This window comes from Daktulosphaira vitifoliae, unplaced genomic scaffold (assembly GCF_025091365.1).
Source record: "Daktulosphaira vitifoliae isolate Bord-2020 unplaced genomic scaffold, ASM2509136v1 Scaffold_2, whole genome shotgun sequence".
Classification (NCBI taxonomy): Eukaryota; Metazoa; Arthropoda; class Insecta; order Hemiptera; family Phylloxeridae; genus Daktulosphaira; species Daktulosphaira vitifoliae.
The window spans coordinates 22,036,919-22,058,483 of record NW_026099573.1 but is presented as its reverse complement, the minus strand read 5'-3'; the positions used below and the strand labels follow the sequence as shown (position 1 = coordinate 22,058,483).

The 21,565-nt window shown below is 23.9% G+C and overlaps 1 protein-coding gene and 2 long non-coding RNA genes across 4 annotated transcripts in view; 2 read left to right on the top strand and 1 right to left on the bottom strand.

Annotated features, from left to right (window-relative positions):
* LOC126897545 (alpha-tocopherol transfer protein-like) overlaps positions 1–20,778 on the bottom strand; it is a 22,426-nt gene extending 1,648 nt beyond the window's left edge. Inside the window, exons 1-7 of one of the 2 annotated variants that reach the window (XM_050671234.1) lie at positions 20,479–20,778; positions 20,215–20,427; positions 15,727–15,821; positions 7,227–7,374; positions 4,751–4,944; positions 2,592–2,702; positions 666–810 (exon numbers count right to left, since the gene is read on the bottom strand). In XM_050671234.1, the coding sequence (XP_050527191.1) occupies positions 666–810; positions 2,592–2,702; positions 4,751–4,944; positions 7,227–7,374; positions 15,727–15,821; positions 20,215–20,404 (883 nt within the window). In that variant the 5' untranslated portion in view covers positions 20,405–20,427; positions 20,479–20,778. Of the gene's footprint in view, positions 1–665; positions 811–2,591; positions 2,703–4,750; positions 4,945–7,226; positions 7,375–15,726; positions 15,822–20,214 lie in introns of both variants that reach the window. The other variant, XM_050671233.1, reaches the window with a different exon arrangement.
* LOC126897546 (uncharacterized) lies at positions 13,045–14,330 on the top strand. The gene is made up of 3 exons (XR_007702124.1): positions 13,045–13,512; positions 13,849–14,014; positions 14,074–14,330. It is a non-coding gene; the product is annotated as an uncharacterized LOC126897546 (long non-coding RNA).
* On the top strand, positions 18,465–20,883 carry LOC126897548 (uncharacterized). The gene is made up of 3 exons (XR_007702125.1): positions 18,465–19,101; positions 20,016–20,089; positions 20,772–20,883. It is a non-coding gene; the product is annotated as an uncharacterized LOC126897548 (long non-coding RNA).
* Positions 20,884–21,565: the final 682 nt, after the last annotated feature.

Genomic DNA, 21,565 nt, shown 5'->3' with positions numbered 1-21,565 from the left:
TTATATCTAATAAACGAATTAAGTTATATTAAAAATTCAAATGTCATTTACTATTAAATTAAAAACTCAAACATTTTATTAAATTAAAAATATGTGTTACCATTTAAAAAAACAAAGTTGACCCCCTTACAAGGCATAAGGGATGAACTTAAAAAGTATTATATAGTTAAAAATTCAAGAATAATGTGTAACTAAAGATAATAAAAAAAAAAAATGTTTAAATTATTATTATTCTGCAAGTAATTGAGTGGGTTATGATAAAAAAATCACCCTGTATATGTTATCATTTAAAAAAATGAAATTGATATGAATAAAGTTATAATAAAAAAAGGATAATTATATAAAAACTTCATCAATTGATAAATTAAGAAAGTATGCAACTAAAAAAAAAAAATTATCAAGAAACATAGTTTTTTACCAAAATAACAATCTATTAATTATTTAATGAATTTTTTATTTTGGATATCGATTATAATGCCAATAAATTGTGCCTTAGACATAAATGTGTCAACATAGAATTTTAGATACGATAATGTACCAAAGGAAAATCTAGAAATAATGCTTCTATAGTAATAATACAATGTATTATTACTTTATTTAATTTTTATTTAAATATAAATATTTGATTATTAAGTACACTTAATGCAAAGTAAAAATGTATATACCTTCTCTGATTTTTTCATTCTTTGGTAAGTTTATAAACCATTGTTCATATGGATAATTTGGTCTAATTCCACCATATTCTTTAGGTAAATATTTAGGGGATATGTGCTTGTGTAGAGATTCCATTTTACTACTATGGAAAAACAACTACAAAATAATATAGATTAGCATCTGTTGCATAAAAAATGTATTAATATTTAGGGCAATCAAAATCTGATAAGACACTTGTTTTCTTAAAAACTATTTTGAAAAATACACTTTCCACCTTTTTTCATACATTCATCATCATTGGTCGTTAGCACCTTTTATCACCACGTTTTATACACCTTACATTATGATAATCTTTAGACTTCTTTTCGATTTACCTTTTTCCTAGCCTATTATAAAACGCAACATATACCTCTTAAACTTCACCTTACTTACCGCACACTTTGCTTCTTTACACAAGCATACATGCTTCTTTGAATTTAATTGATTAACCAATAAAAAACATCTTTTAATTAAAGCGATTTCTGGCTCATTCTACACCTTATTTTTTCTAATAATCTGGTCTCTGCACCAGGCTGTTTCGCGATTGTACTGTCTTTAACTTAGAAACTTTTTCATAATTGGTGTTTTTTATCTAACTTTCTCATTAGTACGTGTTTAAAAAATAATTATATTATCTTTTTATTTATTTATTTTACTTAAGTTTTCAAATATTTAATAATTATTAAAACAATTTATTTTTATTTTTACGAGTTGTTTCGGTTAAGAATTTTTTTTTCATTTTTTAATTGGAGTATCTTTTTTATAAGTTAATTTCGAAAATATACCTTAGAACATCTAGAGGTTGAAACTATTGGTAAAACAATAGTTTGTGACGTGTAACCAAGGAGATCGTAGAGTGTATCTTAAATTTAGATAGATACGTGTTTGATTGATTGCACAAGATACTGACAGTTTATTGAAATTATTTCCCTAGCACATCTAGCGGTTGAAATTATTGGTAAAATAATAGTTTGTTAAGTGTCACTAGGGATTGGTTCTCATATTTTATCACATTATACATATTTTATTTAAACACGTTATAAATATAAAAATTACCAAAAATATTTAAATATCAAGTGTAGAAAGGAGTCTAGGGGAGATAATATTTTAAGTTTACATTTTTTTTTTTTTTACAGTTTTATTTTTTGTAACTATTTTTACAAGAGAATAAAATAACTAAATACATTAAAATCAGTTCATTTATTTTTGAAAATACTTATACAAGAAACGATTAAGCGAGCTGGACACAAGGTAAGAATTATATTTCTAAACATGTCATAAAATATTAAGGATAGATTTCAAATAAATTGTAAGTAGATTCTCTTTGAAAGTAATGAAATTATATTGCGACGTGACTAATTTAAAATATTGCCGTTACACTTAATTTGATTTTCACCCTTATCACAATTAAATGCGTGCAACGTGAATTATTATTTACCAGCGATATCAAAGTCGTTATAGCTAATAAAGCTTAGCGCCCAATAATCGTACAGTAGTATTTTAAAAAAACCCCCATTATTTCTTTCATGTAGTAAAATTGATAACAAATTAAAAGTCATAAAATTATCCCCCAATGTAATTATTTATTTTCTATTATAACAGAATAAATATTATTTATATTATTATTACCATTATTCCATCCTCTTACTCATTTTATTTCACAACAAAACATATGTNCTCATTTTACTTCACAACAAAACATATGTAGTTATTGCCCTCCAGTTTTTACTTTATTTGACAATGACAAGATTTTTAAACCTAAAATGTTTTCTCTGTACAAAAATTACAAATTTTAAATAGTTTTTAGAGAATGATTGTCTTGTCAGATTTTGATCGCCTTGTATATAAATAATATGGTAATATAATAATATAATATGAATTTTTATTTATATTTTTACCATTTCGCTATTTCTCTTGCCCAATAAAGGTTTAAATAAATTGAATACAGTGTCAAACATCCATGATTCGTTAATTATATGAACTGCGTGAGTTTTCATAGGAATAGATGACTAAAAATAATAAATAAAAATTATTAATACAAGTTTTAGTGTTAAAATTTATTATGTTTTTAACACCCTAACTCCCTTCTTGAGCCACTGTTTGGTTGTAAATAATTATTCTTATAGTGTATATCTGGCTTATGTATAATTTATTCTTTAGTGAAAAATCAACACTTACTCTGTTATTTAGGGGAGTGCAAGGCTAATTGTTACAATTTTTATACATTTATTCTTACTCTGCTCTTTTATTTGTATTGATCAACACTTATCCAGTTTTGAACAAGTTGTGGTTAAAATAGACAGCCACAATGTCCAATAAATGCCGAAATAAAATCATTTTCTACTAAGATTTTTTCTCTTTTTCATCGCCCACGTAATACCTAAATGAGTATTGAGACAATATTTGGTCCAAACATGACCAAATGTAAAGAAATACAAATAAGAGGACAGTGTTAATCATAAAAGTACGCGTGAGTTTATAAATTAAAAAAATATATAGCCTTGGTCACAGTGTAGATATCACTACTTTCATACGCATATTTTTTTTTGAGATTGATATCTCAAAACTTGGCCCTTTTTTGCAGTTATTTTTTTTTTATCCGATTAACCACTTATTTTTTAAAATTCTTTAAAGATTCAAATTCAAAATAGAAATTCATCACTAATTTAGTTTTTATAATACCAGAGGCAACAATAATCTGATTCAATGGGCCATAAATTATTTTTAACGTAGTTATCAAAAATGTTTTCTACACTGATCGTTCAACATTATATGATAGTAAACTTGTTTGGAATATAATAATATGCGTCAATTAATAGCCATCAAATACTTCTACATAAAGCAGTAAAATAACAGTAACAATTTTCTTTAAAAATACTTAACATTAACTTGATAAAACAGAGAAATGATTTATCGGAAATAAAAATTATAAAAATGAATGGTTTTTAAAGTTTTTCTATAATATTATCAAGGTAAAAAAAGTTTATTAACCCTGAAGGAATGAATAAAAATTAATTTAATTACATATTATTGTAAAGTCTCTGAATCAAACTATATATTCTATTACAAACATTAAAATATTTAATAGTTTCCGAGAAAATGAAAGTCCTTTTTAATGAATGACTCTGTTTATTATAAGAAAAACATAAATTCAGAGTTAAAATTTTTAATTAATGGAACTTTGTGTTTAAAATCTTCCTATAGTATCAAAAACATCTCGACTTACATCTGTGACTCCGAAAAAAAAAGAAAAATGTCTACTAAATTTTACTATTAACATGCAAAAATATAAAAAAGGCGAATAAATTTTCATATTTGTAAGATATCAATATTTTCACATAATTTTTGAATCAATAATTTATCAATGATGTAATATTTATATAGTCTTATTACAATTAAAAATTAATAATCAACTTGCCCTGCTCTCTTTCGCTATTAATTCATTAAAAAAAATATCATCATAAATTAAAAATAAATACTTCATATTATTTTTGAGTTTATCGTCATTTCTGTATCAAAATCGCGTATCTCAATTCCCGATATTATTCAGAAGAAAGAACAGTACACCATTTTTTTGGTAGTTCTTAATGGAAAGGGATTTTTTAATATTCCATTATCATATGAAATATACGTCAATATTTAAAATATATAATTATCGAAATACGCAATTTTTCATGTAAAAACTTATTTTTACTTTTTATTGAAATTTTAATATTATTTGATAAACCAATAGAACCTACTAGAAGTACAAGAACAGTACTAGACCAATACTGTCATATGTTTGGAATTATAAGGTTTTTTCTTACTAACAGATGAGTAATGGAAACTTTTTATAAGCAGTATTACACCAGTACTCTACCAACAATGGCAGCCAAGTACTGATCGTCAATACTAAAACAGTTCTTTGATAAGATGCCAGTCAGTTATACGCTCGTACTTAACAAAAATTTCTGCTTGGGATATCACTGAATAAAGTTATACTATCGCGCCTATTTAACTATACTCTTTAAAATAAGAAATAAATAATAGATTACAGTGAAATATATAATATACATACAACAATGAGTTCGAAAATAACTGAAACTACTTTTGGCGTAATGCGACAAGCATGTTGCATATTAAACCCATTCAAATCAAATATGACAACTCCGCCTAGTATTTGTGCAGTGGGCTCCAATATACCCAGTTCCAGTGTTGCATACGTAGCTTTAAGTATATCAGCCATGTCTATTTCATTCGTTTTCCAGTTGCCTAAAAAATAATATAATTATTTACATTGGATTGATTGATGCCATTTTTAAACAATACATAATAAAAAGTAATAAGAACTGCGTGAAATATTTATGAGGAATATAAAACTCATACATTCACTAATTATGATAATATTAATACAACAGTTAAGTTTTGTTTAATTATTTAGAGCAATTTGTGATTTTAGCATAATTTAGAATAGTAGTAAATCCAAAATACAGGATCCATAATTATAAAAACAGTGATGAATCCGCTACATATTTGTTGACTACCGTTAATCTGAGTGACTTGAATTTTGTACTACTCTAACGGATTTATTATATTCACATAGTCGAACACTACTGACAAGATGTAGATTGAGCTCAAAAATAGTTATTGATTTTTTTTTAAGTAAATTGAAGTAAAACAGTTATAAAAAGTGTTACTGTGGATCAATACGATTATTATTAAATTTTAATGTGTCAAAACCATCAATTTTTTGGGGGGTATTTTTCTTAAATTATTATTATTATTAACAAACTATAACATTTAGTAATATACAAATTTAATTTTTTGAACTTTAGAATTTAATGTAAAATAATAAAGTTAATATTTTAAATCGCCGAATGATATATTAATTCACTTATAAAACAATATAATATAAAAATTAGTTTTATAACAATTTCTATATAACAAAAACTAGAAATATTAAGAAATACTTTAAAAACATGAATACATTAGTGATGATCTAATTTTTGAAAAAAATCAACTTTTTCTAAATAATTTAAAGTAAATAAGGGTTAAAATATCAAAAAATTATTATTTTTTAAATTAAATACGTAAAGTACTTCAATTTTAACAATAAACTGTAATATCTTCAATTCCGTATATTATATAGAATTAAAGTTGAACATTGATACATTAAACATTTATCTGGAGTGATATATACTTTCATTATTCGGCAATTAGAAAATTTGACACTATTACTTTTCATATACAATCAAATAATTTAATGTTCACTCAAAGTTAAGTCTTTTTTAATCTTTTCTGACGTAAATTGAGGGGATTAATTTAAAGTAGATTTATTCCAAGTAAAACTCGTTTACAACAAAATAAAATTACTAATAATTTATTAGTAATAAGTTTTCATTAAAAATATATGCTTCAACAAAGTTGAATGATTACACCAAATATAGTTGGTTTATTTGAGATTATAATATTATTTTTAAGATAAATTTAACAATAACAAAAATATCAATAACTATTGCAGTGTATAATAAATTAGCTTTTAGGTAATATAAAAATAGGTGTGATGTTAATTAATACAATCGAATACAATTTAATTTATGATCTTATAATAATAAAATACTTTTAAAATATTTTATTATTTATACCATTAATAGATTTAAGAAAAGTAAGAAAATTGATTAATTATTTGAAAAATGTGTTTAACATTTTGTTTATTAACAATATTTTTTTTAATGACCTCGAAGTTAAGTATCAACCTATGACCTTGTATTCAAATTATTTTGATGGAAAGCACATAAAACAAAAATTAAGATAAGCATTTTTTTAAAAATTATGTGTTTTTATTAAAAATGATTGTAGCAGGTAAATAAAGTCATATCAATCTGTACAAAGTTTCAGTAAATATTAATTCATTAAGTAAAAAACAGATTATGTGTTTTCGTCAATATAATCATTTTAATGCCATAAAACGGTTGATGTAAAAATAGTATTTATAATGAGTGTCGAAAACATACAGTTTTATAAATATTGTTTATGATAATTTATCTTTGTTTTTTAACTTTTGATCTTATTTTAAAATTGTTTATTAAAATGATACTTTTCTAACCGACAGGTTAGAGTAGTGACGTAATTCAACCTTTTTAATTTTTCTGATTTTTACACTAACACGTATAAAAAACTTTAAGATAAAATATAATAAAACTCAAGTCAACAATGTTTAATCAATTTATCTGTTATACTAAACTCCACTCAAAATTCTAGAGAAAAGAAAGTATAAGCTATTATTTTATTTTATCATTTCTCTAATTTTTTTTTTTTAATTATGTTAAGTTTATAAGTTGTACGAAATGTTCATAAAAAAATTATTTTAAAATGATATTATATTATTTAATGTGAACTTATGATTGTTAACCTTGAGGTATATATTAAAATATCATATCCTATTAAAAACTAGAATATTATTATAATTACATACCAGACATAATTAAATTACTCACATAAATCGTTGATATCACTATGTTAATGTAAACTTATGTATTTTTTATACTTCTTACCGATTTTGTAAATCATAATTCTTCTATTAGTTTGATCTTTGTATGGCATTACACTAAGAATATCTTGGTCACCGATATGAGATAAGTTCAGTGGATTAATAGAGTAGTAATCTGGATGCTTTTCTCTAAACCTACAATAGTTTACAATCTGTAAAAAGTTTAAATATGATGTTAAAAATGTATATAAATTAATAATTTTTAGAAATATACATTTATATATATGTTTGCCATATTATTTAATAACTCAACATTTTATTTTAATGATAAAAACAATAAAGTATAGTTGGAAATTAGGGATAAAAATATATCTTAAATGAGCCGACATATTAAGCTTACGATTTTTATTTTATATTATCAAAAGCTTAATGTATTTTAACTTTAGTTCTATTTCAATTGATGTATGTGCTTGAAAATAACTAATTGGTATAACTATAAATAACAAATTCATCATCTTAAATTTTCAATTACATAAGACTTTGAGTTAATGAAAAAATATTTTATATATATTGGAATAAAATTTGTCTTTTCTCAATAATAATAAACCATCCAACTTGATAACATTAAATATTAAAAAAAATAATGTTGTATTTGTTTAAAACAATATTCTAAGATAGTAAAATTTAACATTATATATTTATCACACATGTATTTTATACGGATTATAATTAATTTTAAATTAGACCAATGATTACGGTACGACTAAAAAAGTAAAATCGTTTTAAAATGAATATGTTTTAATATTATTATATAAAAAATTACTTTTAAAGATCAATAGGTATCTATCAAAATATATCTAAAAAACAGTTAATATTAATTGAGTTATGGAGAATAAAAGATTACTAAGTTTTAAATACTTAGTTTTAATTAAATTTAAATTAAATTTTTAATTAGAAACTGATAGGAATGAAAAAGTTCTATCTATCATATGCTGGATTTTTTTAGACTATAACATATTAAATATTAGTATCTATGAGATACTATAGACTCTGATATCTAAATTTAAAAAGTCCAAAACACTTAAATATTATACCTACCAAATAGCTTCTAAATAATAATATTAAATAATAGCATAATTAATTCACTCAAAACAAAACGGTTCTACTTATAGAAACTTTATTATTGGTATTTTACCTCGAGTTACTTAAAACTAACTAAATTTTATATTAATATCTTAATACGATAAATCGCGATTACGAATTCTTAACGTATATTTCATTGTTTTACGAAGTTTTCAAGTAAAACAAATAACTAATCGAATGACCTACTTAATAACAGTAACAAATAATACATTGAACATTCATAGAAGTTTAGTTTTTTTTTTTTTTTAACAGCTATCATTGTCACAGTATTAAGCATTTTTTTTTTATAAATATTTAAATAAAAAACGATTTATTACTCAAATTCATTTTAACTCTTCATGGCTGTTACTGTAGAAGCAGTTCTTATTAATTCTTTATTATTATCATAGCGAGTAATTATATTAGTTATGATAGTTTTATGTCTACCTTTCACGGGAGCAGTTGGTGAAAGGATTGCCTTCTGAGGTCATTTACATTTATACCGTTGCACTATTTATAACTTAAATAAAAGATAAATTACTTTATGAGTTACTTATTATAAATGTATTTTAATCGAACATAGATATTTTAAAAGTCTTTGTTAGAATGTACGAGGATTTAAAATAAAACTAGTTTTTAATAAAAAAAATTACTGAATTATTATTATTTTTTTGAACTTTGATAATCAGTGACGTAGTCAGTTTCTTTCAACGTTACAAATGATACAAATGAAAATTTAATTTTTTTATATTTATAATATAGAATGCATCAATAATTATTAAAATTACTTCAACCCAATTTCAAGGAAATATATGTAATACTTAAGCCGTAAATAACTTAATAAGCAATTTTAAAAATTATTAAATTTACAAATAAAAATATTTTTAAGGCTTATCTGTTTTTACATTAGCTCTCCGTTTTAATTATTATTATACCAATAATAATATTAACTCAAAGAATTTTATCATCAGTATTCATAATTTCAAATACTAATATAAAAACAGAATCAAAGAAAATAAAATGGACGTCGAATAAAACGACGAACAATTTCATCTTAAATAAATTTAATATAATTGACAAATTGTGAATTCGTAGTGTATAAAAATCTTTTGAATTTTATGGAACTACAATAATTACATAAAACACATTCGAGACTAACCGAATTTTTATGGATTTCATTCATTTTTTATAAGGATAGACCATAATATAATTACGATGCACAATGTAAAGTATCTACGATATTACAATGGATATAAAATTACATTACTTTTAATTTTATTTTGTTATAATAATATATTTTATTGCGCATTAAAAATTTAATTTAAACTTGAGAAAAATAATTCTAGCTCTATTTTCATCAAATATCATACTTAAATATTTTAATATTTAGTTTATTTTTATAACTTTCTTTTTGCTTTATTATTAATTTTTATATTTTTAGTAATTTACCTTATATTCATGTATGTTAATTAATTTGTTTTGTACAATCATAACTGAAGTTTTAAGTACTTAAATTCTCAATAATGGAATGCATTTACATTTGAACAACAAAAAAAAAACTCAATTTAAATTTCTAATTATTTAATTTAAATATAAAATTATTAGTTTTAGTATATTTGAACTGTAGCTGGAAAATGTTTTATAACTTATAATTTTATATTAAGAGATTTTGAATTTTAGCATAGATTTTTTAGCGTCACGCTTTGTCAATGCCGTCAAGGCAAAAAATAAATTCATACTTATGATTTATTAATTACATACCTGGGTGCAAAAGTTTTTAAAAAATTATATCTTTCAGAATTTCTTAGATTAAAATATACATAAAATCTGTATGATTACTTATAACTATAACTAATTTATAGTAAAATATTCATTCTTAAAAAAATGCATATTTTTACATACATTTAGTGGATTTTTTTATATTTGTGTGTGAAATTTTTGATATTATAAAGATAAAGAATTTTGATTTTAGTACGATTTTTTATATTTTTATGTAAATAATATTACCGATGTATAGGAATTTTTAAATAATCTGTTAAAGTTCTTAAGAAAACTACCCAAACGATTTTTAGGACACTTGATAACTCTGTTATTTTGTTGACGTTTGCATTTAGGCACTTAATGGTGTACTTGAATGTTAATGGAATTATTTGTTTATAATATTTATAGTATAATGTACTCATAAATATGGTTTCTATGGTTCAGTAAATTACGGATGCACTATAAAAATATTAATTTTAATATAATTTTTGGTCTTAGTACTTGTTATCTGATTTCGTGACTACCTTGACCATTATATTAGCGGATACATAAGAAGTATGTAGTTGATGTTTGAAACTCGAAAAGAGACGATAAAAGCGTCACGGCCGATATAATCAATGAACATTTACTTAAGGGCGACCTATTCGAGGATTAACATGTTATTTTTATTGAAAGTGTTTTAACCTTGTCTTCAACGCTGTGTAAAAAATTATATTTATAGATAAAATTAGCAATCGATTTACGTCTAAAAAAGCCACACTATGTATCAATCTGTAAGAAATTAATACCAGTTTTATCTGGTATTAATTTCTTATTATATATCATACAATTATTATATTTTATTTTATAAAAGTTATTGTACACAAATTAGATTAAAATATATGAGTAAAAGGTTATCCAAGAATAATACTTCATTTATTTTACTTTATTCGATTCAATTGGATACTTTTCAATGGTTAATTTACACATATATTTTAATGTTATTAGATAAGTAAAAGGCCAAACTATTTTCTCTAAAACTACTAATTAAAGTATTGGACAATAATTCTATTTATTTCATTTATAACCATTACTGTTTAAACCGTAACACCTAGAAAGTCAAATAATGTCGTACTTTGTAAGTTTCTAACGTATTAGTTAAAATATTTGATTTTACATAGAAAATACACATAAGGAATATTTCCCCTCTTTTTTTTTATGATAAGTTGTGGACATAGGAATAGATAAAATATTTTTCTCTAGAACACGTCATATTTTTAGATGTAATGTAAATTTCAAAACTTGTATATAATTGTAAATCTGTTTCTGTATAGTCAATATTGCTGTGTCCGCAAACATCTATTTAACATATTTAACAATTTCACATAAATGAATATACGATTGTAACATCGTCATAACACCTAAGTATTTAGTATTAACCGCATTATTATTATACTATACTAGAAACTATATAATTCGTTTTTTTTTTTCATCAATCCTATTTGATACGTGTAAAGTAATTTTGGTAATCAGGTTGTGTAAGTAGATTATAAAAATTTCAGGTTCTCATTCGTTAAAACTATTTCTTAAGGACAAATAAAGTAGACGAAAACAATATAAGCTAGAAGTACTTAATTCTCTTTTATTCAAAAACTAATCCATCGAGAAAATCGCACAGCTACGTGTCTTATGTTTGGGTATCCGACCATGACCTAAAATTGACTGAAAATCGTTTCCTATGTATGAACAGCGTTTGTTTGTGCTGCGGGTTTGCGCAACATTATAATGGTTATTATGGTAATAAATAATATTTTTTAAGTACGTGTATGCTCGATTTTAGATGAATGCATATTTTGGTCAACATGCAGTTTCGCTCATTACCATAAAAGTCTAAAATGCAGTACATAAAATCAATCAATATGTATAGAAATATATTTGACATTTCATTTACTTATAACAATATAATATTATTTTAAAACTGAACTAGAAAGACTTTGACAAAATGCATGATTGATCATCAGAATAAGTAAAAAAACAATCTAACATTTAGACTTTTATAAAACAAATATTTAAATAATTAATAATTCTGTAATTGATTAATTGGCATATATCTTAATGATAAAAATTCATTTTTTATGTTATTCTGAATCATTAATCACTTTACCATAAATCCGGGGAAATCGAAACAAAAACCAAGAACACTTTTTTTAAATGAATTAGTTTACTGATGTATATTAAATTAATTTCAGAATTAATGGTAAAATAAAAATAGATAATTATTATGATAAAAAATTATTGCTATTATTTCTGGAATTAATAAATTCGTTTTCATAAATGAATACTATAATTTACTTAATTTTGTTTTAATTATACAAAAAAAAATTCAATAGTTATACAAATTATTTTTGCCAATATTTATATTCTAATCATATTGAAATTGTAGACAATATTTAAAATACACATATACATTTATTTCTATTCTATCATTGACGCCAGTAATTATTTTTCTATTGTCAAAATTGAAAATAATTATAATGAGAATAATTAATTAATAATATTAGTTCACTGTTAAAAATATAATGCATTATTTGTCATATTTCGTGGATACTATATGGGCGTCACTAATTAGAACAATGAACTCAGATAATTAATAATGTGTTCTGAGTTTGAGCGTAAGATATCACAGTTTAATAATTATGAAACAATATTTGGAGCATGTGCATTGGGTCTACTCAAAAGAGGAAATTTCCGACAACATGGTTTTGGATAAAACAAATTTTTATCGTTAGTGATGATTTTTTTTTTCTCACTTAAGTTACAGTCCAAGCTTGTACTATAGTTTAAAGATACCGTAATCTAATCAATAAAATATAAATATTTTAAACAAAGGAGTCCATTATTAATTTTATGCACACAATTTATTTGAATGTAATAAAAATATGTTTCTTTTAAAGTATAGGGTATTTGATATAACAAAAAAGTTCTACGCTTCTATCATAGAGAATCCTTATGTTTAAGTAAAAAATGTTACTTCAAATCAAAACTAAATTGAATTAAAATATTAATCTTTTACTTAAACTAAAAGTAATTATAACTCTGATTTAACGGAAGTGTAGGGAAATTATTTGTTTGCTAACCCCACTAGGCAGTTTTCATTATTTCAATAACCTGCCGTCATTATTTTAATGACATTTATCGTTAAATAATAAAATCCACGTTTAGTTTTAGCATATTTGGGTAAATTTTTTGGAACTGTTATTATTGTGCTATTAAATAACGGTGACAATACGCAACATTATTCTACACTTGGCATCGTTTTGGTTAGTGTATAGTGTCTAGTGATTGATTTTATAACTAAATGGAAGAAATAATTTTACATTCTGTCGTCATTGAAAATAATGCATTTTCCGAAGAATTTTCACACGAATCAGCTCTACTAGATGTACCAGGAGAGTTAAAATGTGATTGCTTCTTCAATATATTTATCGGTGAGTACACATATTTATTTTTATATATTTTAGACGTGTGACGTTTTAGTAATTATCGGTTAATTGACTTTTTTACGTTACATTAAATTTAGTGATTTGAAAAATATTATTTCTCTAAATTTTTATTTTAATTCTGCTTTTTATAAATTATATAAAAACCAAAGGGAATATTATACTTAAAATATCATTATACATTGACAATATTACGCAAACACAAATTGTGGTCTCCCATAAAAAAAGTAAAAAAAAGTGTATGTGTATGCCTTAGTTATAATTAGGTTTATTTTTCAATGATACTAATTTACATAATTACTTCTTTTATTAATTTAATTCTAGATTGATATTGATTTTGAATATATATATGCTTCAAAAGAAAATTCATTGTTTGTTAATTTGGATCAATTTATTATTAAGATAATTTCGTTAATGATAAATAAAATAAAGGATGGAAACAGCAAATTATTACATAAACGTTTAATAGAAATAAACAAAACTGATATTGGTAAGACAATTTCTTACAATTTTTAATTAATTGAATAATAATACATTAATATTTTACAGAAACCAGAAATCGTTTAGTTTTAGATCTAATGAATGCTTTATTAGTTCCAACTTCCAGATCCTATGAAATAGATTCAGTTACAAATAAGAGACGTATTGTAAAAACATTGATGAGAAAGTTCTTTTTTTATGTATAACATTAAATGAACTATCTTATAATAAACATTTTGTAAGCTTTGTTGTTTCTAATGTTGATACTGATGATCTCTATGTATTAAAAGATATTAATGATTTCTCAAGTCCACCAATTTGTTTATATCATCTTAATGATAAAAAAACAGTTATAAGATTAAAACATTTTTAAAGATTTATTGATTCTACATTTTAATATATATACTTATATATGTTTATTATTATTTTTATTTATATTTGATGTTTCAATATAATGTTAATTTGATGGAAACCAATGGAATATGTAACTATGTTAAAATAAAATTTTATTCCCTATTAATATTTGTAATTTGTATTTATCATTTATATTAATTAATTTTTTTGCATTAAAAATAAATATACTTAATAAATGGCAGTGTTAAAAGTATTAAATTTAAATAACCCAATCATTTGTTTTTATTATTCGCAAAAAAATAATCTAGAAGATGGATTTTTACTTTATTACTAAGTAAAGTAGTTCTTAAAGTAATGTAAAGAAATTTTTATTTTTATGAAGAAATAGAATTGTTTTAAAAACTGACCTAATAATAATAGCTTAAAATCAATGCTTACAACTCGTCATATTTATGTTTCAAGAAAAGTAAAATTTATGATTAGAGTTAATTATTACAACGAATTATATCTTTAAAATAAATACCATAGGATGTATTTTCATTAAATTAATGTTAATAATTTTCCAACCGTTTAATTACCAAGTATTTAAAACTATGGACTGTAAGAATAAAATTAAAGAAATTAATAATTGTTTCAATGAATATTCTTTAGCATTAATATAATAAATAATATAATGATTAAAAAGATGTTATTTCAATGAATCGATTCCATAGGCTCCAAATCATACCCGTTTTTCCTTAGTTTTATATACTTTTTCCATTAATTTTAATAACTATTTTTCTGGTTGTAGTAAACCTAATATTTTTAATCGTACTAAATCCACGAATTGGTACTTGAGGCTCCGAAATAACTATATTAATTTTAGCACCAACCTTAAAAAATTGTAATTTTTCCCTCAGTTACTTGAAAATATCAACGAATATTAGAAGTATTATAAAGATATTAGTAGATTTTTATTATTATTTTTAAATTATTAATAATTATAGAGGAAATCAGAGAAGCTTAGAGAGATAATCTTTTAAAATACTTTTGATTTTTAAAAATTTATGAATTAATATTTATTGTATTATAAATAATAAATGTAATTAAAACCAATAAATTTAAAAAATAGCTGAATATATAAAGAAATTGGCTAGATTAATGACATCAAGGAAGGTTGAATTTAGAATATTGAGATAATATAAACAATTAAATGAAATGAAATGGTTTATTCCTAAAGTAAGACAGTTTATGAGTAAATGAGAAATGTTACAGAAGATTTCATCAACATGTTTGGGACAAAAAGGAGAAAGGTTGTAGGATATTATGTAAACGTGAGAATGGAAACGGTTTAAAGAAATACCGTTTAATAAGCAAAATTTGACTTACCAATTGGTAGGTAGCTTTAAGTTTAAAATTTCTGGCTCGCAAAAATCGTAGTAAAAAAGCTTCATCCATTCTGTGTGGTAAGACCTCTCCCTTTTCTGTTAACAAAATAAAATTATTATCATAAAACATTATTGATTAATACATTTTTTTTAAATCTTAATTATTTTATTTTATTTATATTCATTTTTTAAATAATTTATGTGTATATACATAAAAACATTATTCATAGTAAATATTTAAAATTTTATGGATTGTAAATATTTGAATAAAAAAAAATTCTAAGAATGTAAATATAGAACAGAACACTTAACAGAAACATTATATGTTAGATTTAAATTTTATCTTTTTAAATTTTGTGATAGTTATTTAATTATTTTATATTGAAAATTTTAATCACAAAAACCGATAACTAAAATTTATATTTTAAAATTTTTTAAAATTTTAAAAATATTTTAATCTTAAAAGTATAAAAAAAGATTATTTTTAATTGTACAGTAATCTGGAGTTAAAACGTATTCCTTTTAACCAGTATTTTTTACTGGAAGTAACAAAATAATGACAACGTTTATTGAATTTAGTAACGTTGCAATTCAATATATTAATATTTAATTATAATGAGTGAAAAAAAGCGAAAAAGAGTGTTAGGAATTTAAAAGAACATTTTTTTCTAAATATAAGACAGTTACAAAATAATTGCAGTGAAAATTGATTATCTAATAAGTTTAATATAAAATATTGTATATAACTTATTTATTTCAAAATAAATATAAATTGTATTTTTTAGAGCTACATTTGACTATTACTTCAAATCAAAATTTTATGTCAAAAATTGTATGCGAACATAAAATTATGTTATTAATTAATAAAAATGTTATATATTTTATTAGTTAACCTAGATAAACTTAAATTAGAATACTTAAAGAGTGAAATATAACAGAAAGTATGAAAAATAATTGAAATCAATTTATGAGTTCGATTTTAGCTGGATGATTTTTTNATGAAAAATAATTGAAATCAATTTATGAGTTCGATTTTAGCTGGATGATTTTTTAACGACCAATAATAGACATGAAAAAATGATCCAAGTAATGAATATCAAATCTTAAAATTTAATATTCATCAACCATTGAACTATAAAATTAAATTGATTATTTAAATATTAGACGATTATACCGTACAGACTCTTACCCCAGTTTGCTCTAATTAATATTATTATTTTTTTAAATTATTACAAAAACTTAAAATCTTATTCTATAGAGGTCGTTACACTTGAACTCCTTGAATGATTATCACCAGAATTATCCTCAGTACCTAATGGAAAAATTACGATTGTATGGTAATGAAGTACAAAACAATTATGTTGTTGTGGTAAAATTTCTCATAAAATTACTTAATAATTAATATTTTAAAAATTTCGAATGCCAACCTTGAGACTTCATCAATTGATATAAGCTCTAGCGTCCATAAAACAAAAACAGTGTCAGATTTTATTGAAGGAATATTTTGCAATCTCCAACATTTTATGACTATGTACAGTATAAAAAAATTATTGAATCATGATTCAAAACAAGGAGATCGTACGGAATAGCAAGAGAAAAATAAATACTAATAGTCACTAATTAACGAATTGTCATGTAAAACTTTAATTATTTGTTAAACCTTGAAAATAAATATTTTATAAAAATTGTTTTTTAAACAAAGAAACAAACTATAAACGTTTATTAAAGGGGTAAATCGTAGCAAGTATTTCTATGTTTTATGATATTATAATTATTTTAATATTATGTTACTGTTTTAAATTATTTACTATCAAAATGCTTTATTTAACGCTTTTTGATAAAGCTATGATGTATGTGTGCTGCAGAATAAGTTGTTGAAATTAATTATTGAACTGGTTCCATTATTGCGTCCCATCGGTACAATTTCATTATATAAATGTCATTAAATTAAGGATTGTGACTTCTACAGAGTGATCTGCGACATTTTCACAATGCTAATACATTTTGATCTACTAAATATTGTGCATTACTTTTTTTGATTTTATGATTTATCCATTACTAGTTCACATTAAAATCCTATTTTTTTATTAAAAATAAATAATATATAATATGATTCCAATAGATAAAATTTATTAGATTTGTCAAAACATCGTGGACCACTCTGTATAAATGATCATTATAACACATTTTTTTTTATTCACGAAAGTTGGTACAAATAAAAACATTTTACTTAGTATATGACGTTAATAGTGGTCAATATATTTTAGTTGCAGCAGATTTATACTATGAGATATTAATTTTAATCTGAACTTATGATTGATAAACGATTAGCATTCTATAAAATCATTTTAATATCTCAATGGGTAACTTTTACCAGAAATCGTACAACTCATTATACTTTTATTGCATAGATAATCTTCTGATATACGTTTTGATTTTATTCACACTTAATACCACGTGAACGATAAAAAAACACAAATCTTTTTATGCATCTTATTTGATTTGACGAGAGAAAGTAAAATGGTTGAACAACATTAGCTGCCAAGAAATAATCACGCTTCGCTAACGAATATCAAAAGAAAAGAAACGTTATAAATTGGTCATAAAAAGTGTACCAATGATTTCCTACACAATCACGGTTACGATCGCAAAATTATATTTCTTGGTTTGTAATAAATAGTATTTATTATTTATTCGCCACAAAAAGATATTATAATGTTGAAAAACTCATTTGTTGTTACTAGTTCTTTCAGTAATTGTTTACTATCAATAAAGGTCAATAACCTTTACAAAAAAAAAATTGACAATGGAATATTACATAAGATTTAATTTAACACCGTAATTGAATTTACCGTAATTTTATTACGAAAAAATGCATTTAAGTGAGTGGCGCACTAGAATGATGTTGAAACTACAATGTATCTTATTGATGACCTATTTTCGAATCTAAGCATTTAATGATAAGTTCTATGAATAAACTTAATTGTGTGTCATTAATATAATGACAATATCCACTCGTTCACTGCTCTGCAGGCGTTCCTCTCACTAAGAAACTAACACATTTATGTAACGAATATTCTTAAAATAGACTATTAGTAATGTTTATTTTATGACTGATCATTGTACACTGTAGCGTACAAATGTATAGCTAAGTTTTTCTAGCAAGATGAGCTCCAACCGGAAGAACCGATACACCCTATACATCAACTTCTGTGAGGCGGAAACTTACCATGACCACTGTGGAAAACCTTAAATAGATTAAGAGTTGGAGTGTCGAGGACTAATCCGAATATGGTAAAATTGGGCCTTAGTAGAGAAGACGAAGCCTGTGAATGTGGGAAACGACAGGACCGATACACAACTTTTTTCATGCACCGTAAGTCCATAACAATGTGCCAAAGAATACGTTATATTGACAAATACAAATGCTCTAGAGGTGGTTACTTGCTGGTTGCAGTACAACATATAGAACATTACCTACTTTTTGTATCGAAAAGAAGTAAAAGTTGTAGTTTACACTATTATACACTACAGAATTTAAGGAACAATTCTTAAATCTAAGAAAATGTATATTTTATTTTTAGAAACAAGATGAGAAGTATTGATTTTGAATTGAAAAAATCATCAATACTTTTTAAATTCTTTAAAAGTTTGGAAGCATAATTAGGAGAAATCAGGTTATAATCCTTCTGATGTTCAAGACTTTCGTTCAATCCTCTTCACAAAAAAAAGTTCATGATGTGAATTAACACGCGATTCCTTCCACATAGAGGAAATAATAATCACTCAAATTTTAATTTTTTTTTTTTTAATTCATGACTAATTTACTTGTTAACTAGTGTTACAAAATTTGCCATATAGATGTTTAATCGATACAACTTACTCGTTGTTTATATTATAAAACCAAAATGAAANTAATTCATGACTAATTTACTTATTAACTAGTGTTACAAAATTTGCCATATAGATGTTTAATCGATACAACTTACTCGTTGTTTATATTATAAAACCAAAATGAAATATAACAAAATAATAATACCATAAATAAATCACGAGTTTAACAAAATATTTGTGATAAAACAACTTTTTGGTGCCCAAACTAAATTAATAACTATCATATTTCAATTGTAAAGATTTAATAATTCAATTATGTATTGTGATCACCTGTTTTTTAGCTATAGAAGATTTGTAGAAAACTAGATGACCACGATTACCCACTGACTATCGTTCCCTCAATATATCCTATAACTTATATTATGGTGTTTATCAATGTATTTTTTATAATTTCAGATTTAAGGGTGCGAAGAATTAATTGTTTTTCCAAAGTACTCTTAATCGAAGATTTTACTTTTGAAACCAAAAAAGTAAGTACACTGTTGATTCAGTAACTGTTAAAAATCACTGATTATATAACCATTTAAAAAATATTAATTGAAATAAAAACTATCCATAGAAATTTAAAGTTACTTAATTACAAAAGCAATTTTACCATAAATCATGTCCTCCAATTCTGCCAATAGTTTAGTGCGACTCTCTTCAGTCTCTCCCACACGGTCACGAGCATATTGTTTTGTCTGTTCTGATATCGTATCCAAATCTAATTGGGCTATAACGTCTGGAAAGTCATCTGAAGATTCTGTGGGAGTAAAATCTGTGTCATCCGATATTAGTTGGGGCATATTTATCGATAGTTCGCTAAAACCTTTGAAATATCACCAAATAAGGTTAAGAAATTTAAATAAAAAAAAATTACGGTTATGCGATTGGTATTGGAATATTCGACGCGCTGAGTGTCTGTTAGGCCGACCGGTTTACGTACGTCTGAGTGGTGGCGAGTACCGAGTAGCTTGTAATCGCCGGAACAAATAAAAAAATAAATAAACACAACGGTAACGCTAGTCAAACGTGTGGGGCCGTGGTCAAGGTCGTATTCAACTCCTTTAGTTGTCGACGATGTTGAAGTTCCCAGTCAGCGGATTTTTTTAGCTGTTGCTGACAGAACTACTTAATAAGTAATACTTATTGGTGTTTTAATTGTATTTTCAGTAGTGTACACAATGGCTACCGTGGCGAGCAATTATTGATGACTGCATCATACGCGTCTCAAAACGCACAAGTACCGTTTTCACTGCATCTCAAGAAATATTGCATAAGGCACACAACCTGTAACAAATTATACGAGCTATCTATCTTACCGTACCACTAGAATGCCCACAACAAAAATAATATGACAGTAATTAAGTATGTCATTGGTCATAATAGTGGCTTCAGGAAAACCCAGGAAATTACCATAATGTAATCCAAATAATTTCATTGCAACTTAATTTTTTTTTCACCTGAAGCACTTGAAAACTTCTTTAATGCGAAACACGTGTGTTGATCAAATTACATTGTATAGTTTTGAAGCGAATAGTATAAACCCGAAAGAAATAATATGTAATAGTAAGCCATTTTATGTTTTTTTAAGTAAATATTGTATTAATTTTTAATAAATCAAGAAATTGTCTCTTCGTCGAAAACAAATGAATCATATTGAATAGAGCTATATTGTAGTAGAACATATTAGTAGTTTTGTTAAATAATATTTATAAGATAATTTTATACTTATTAAAAAATACTCGAGTAATTTTGATACAATATTATCTACAACATAATATAATGTCATATTATGGCACATTATTAAGTGTGCTATATAAATAAAAAACATACTCTGCACGTGAAGTAAAATTGAAGATAGTAAATGTTTATCTTTATTTAATCAATATACAAAACAAAAATAATTAATAATTATATAAAATCTAATTAAATATATTAGGACCTGTATGGCCTCAAAATATTCG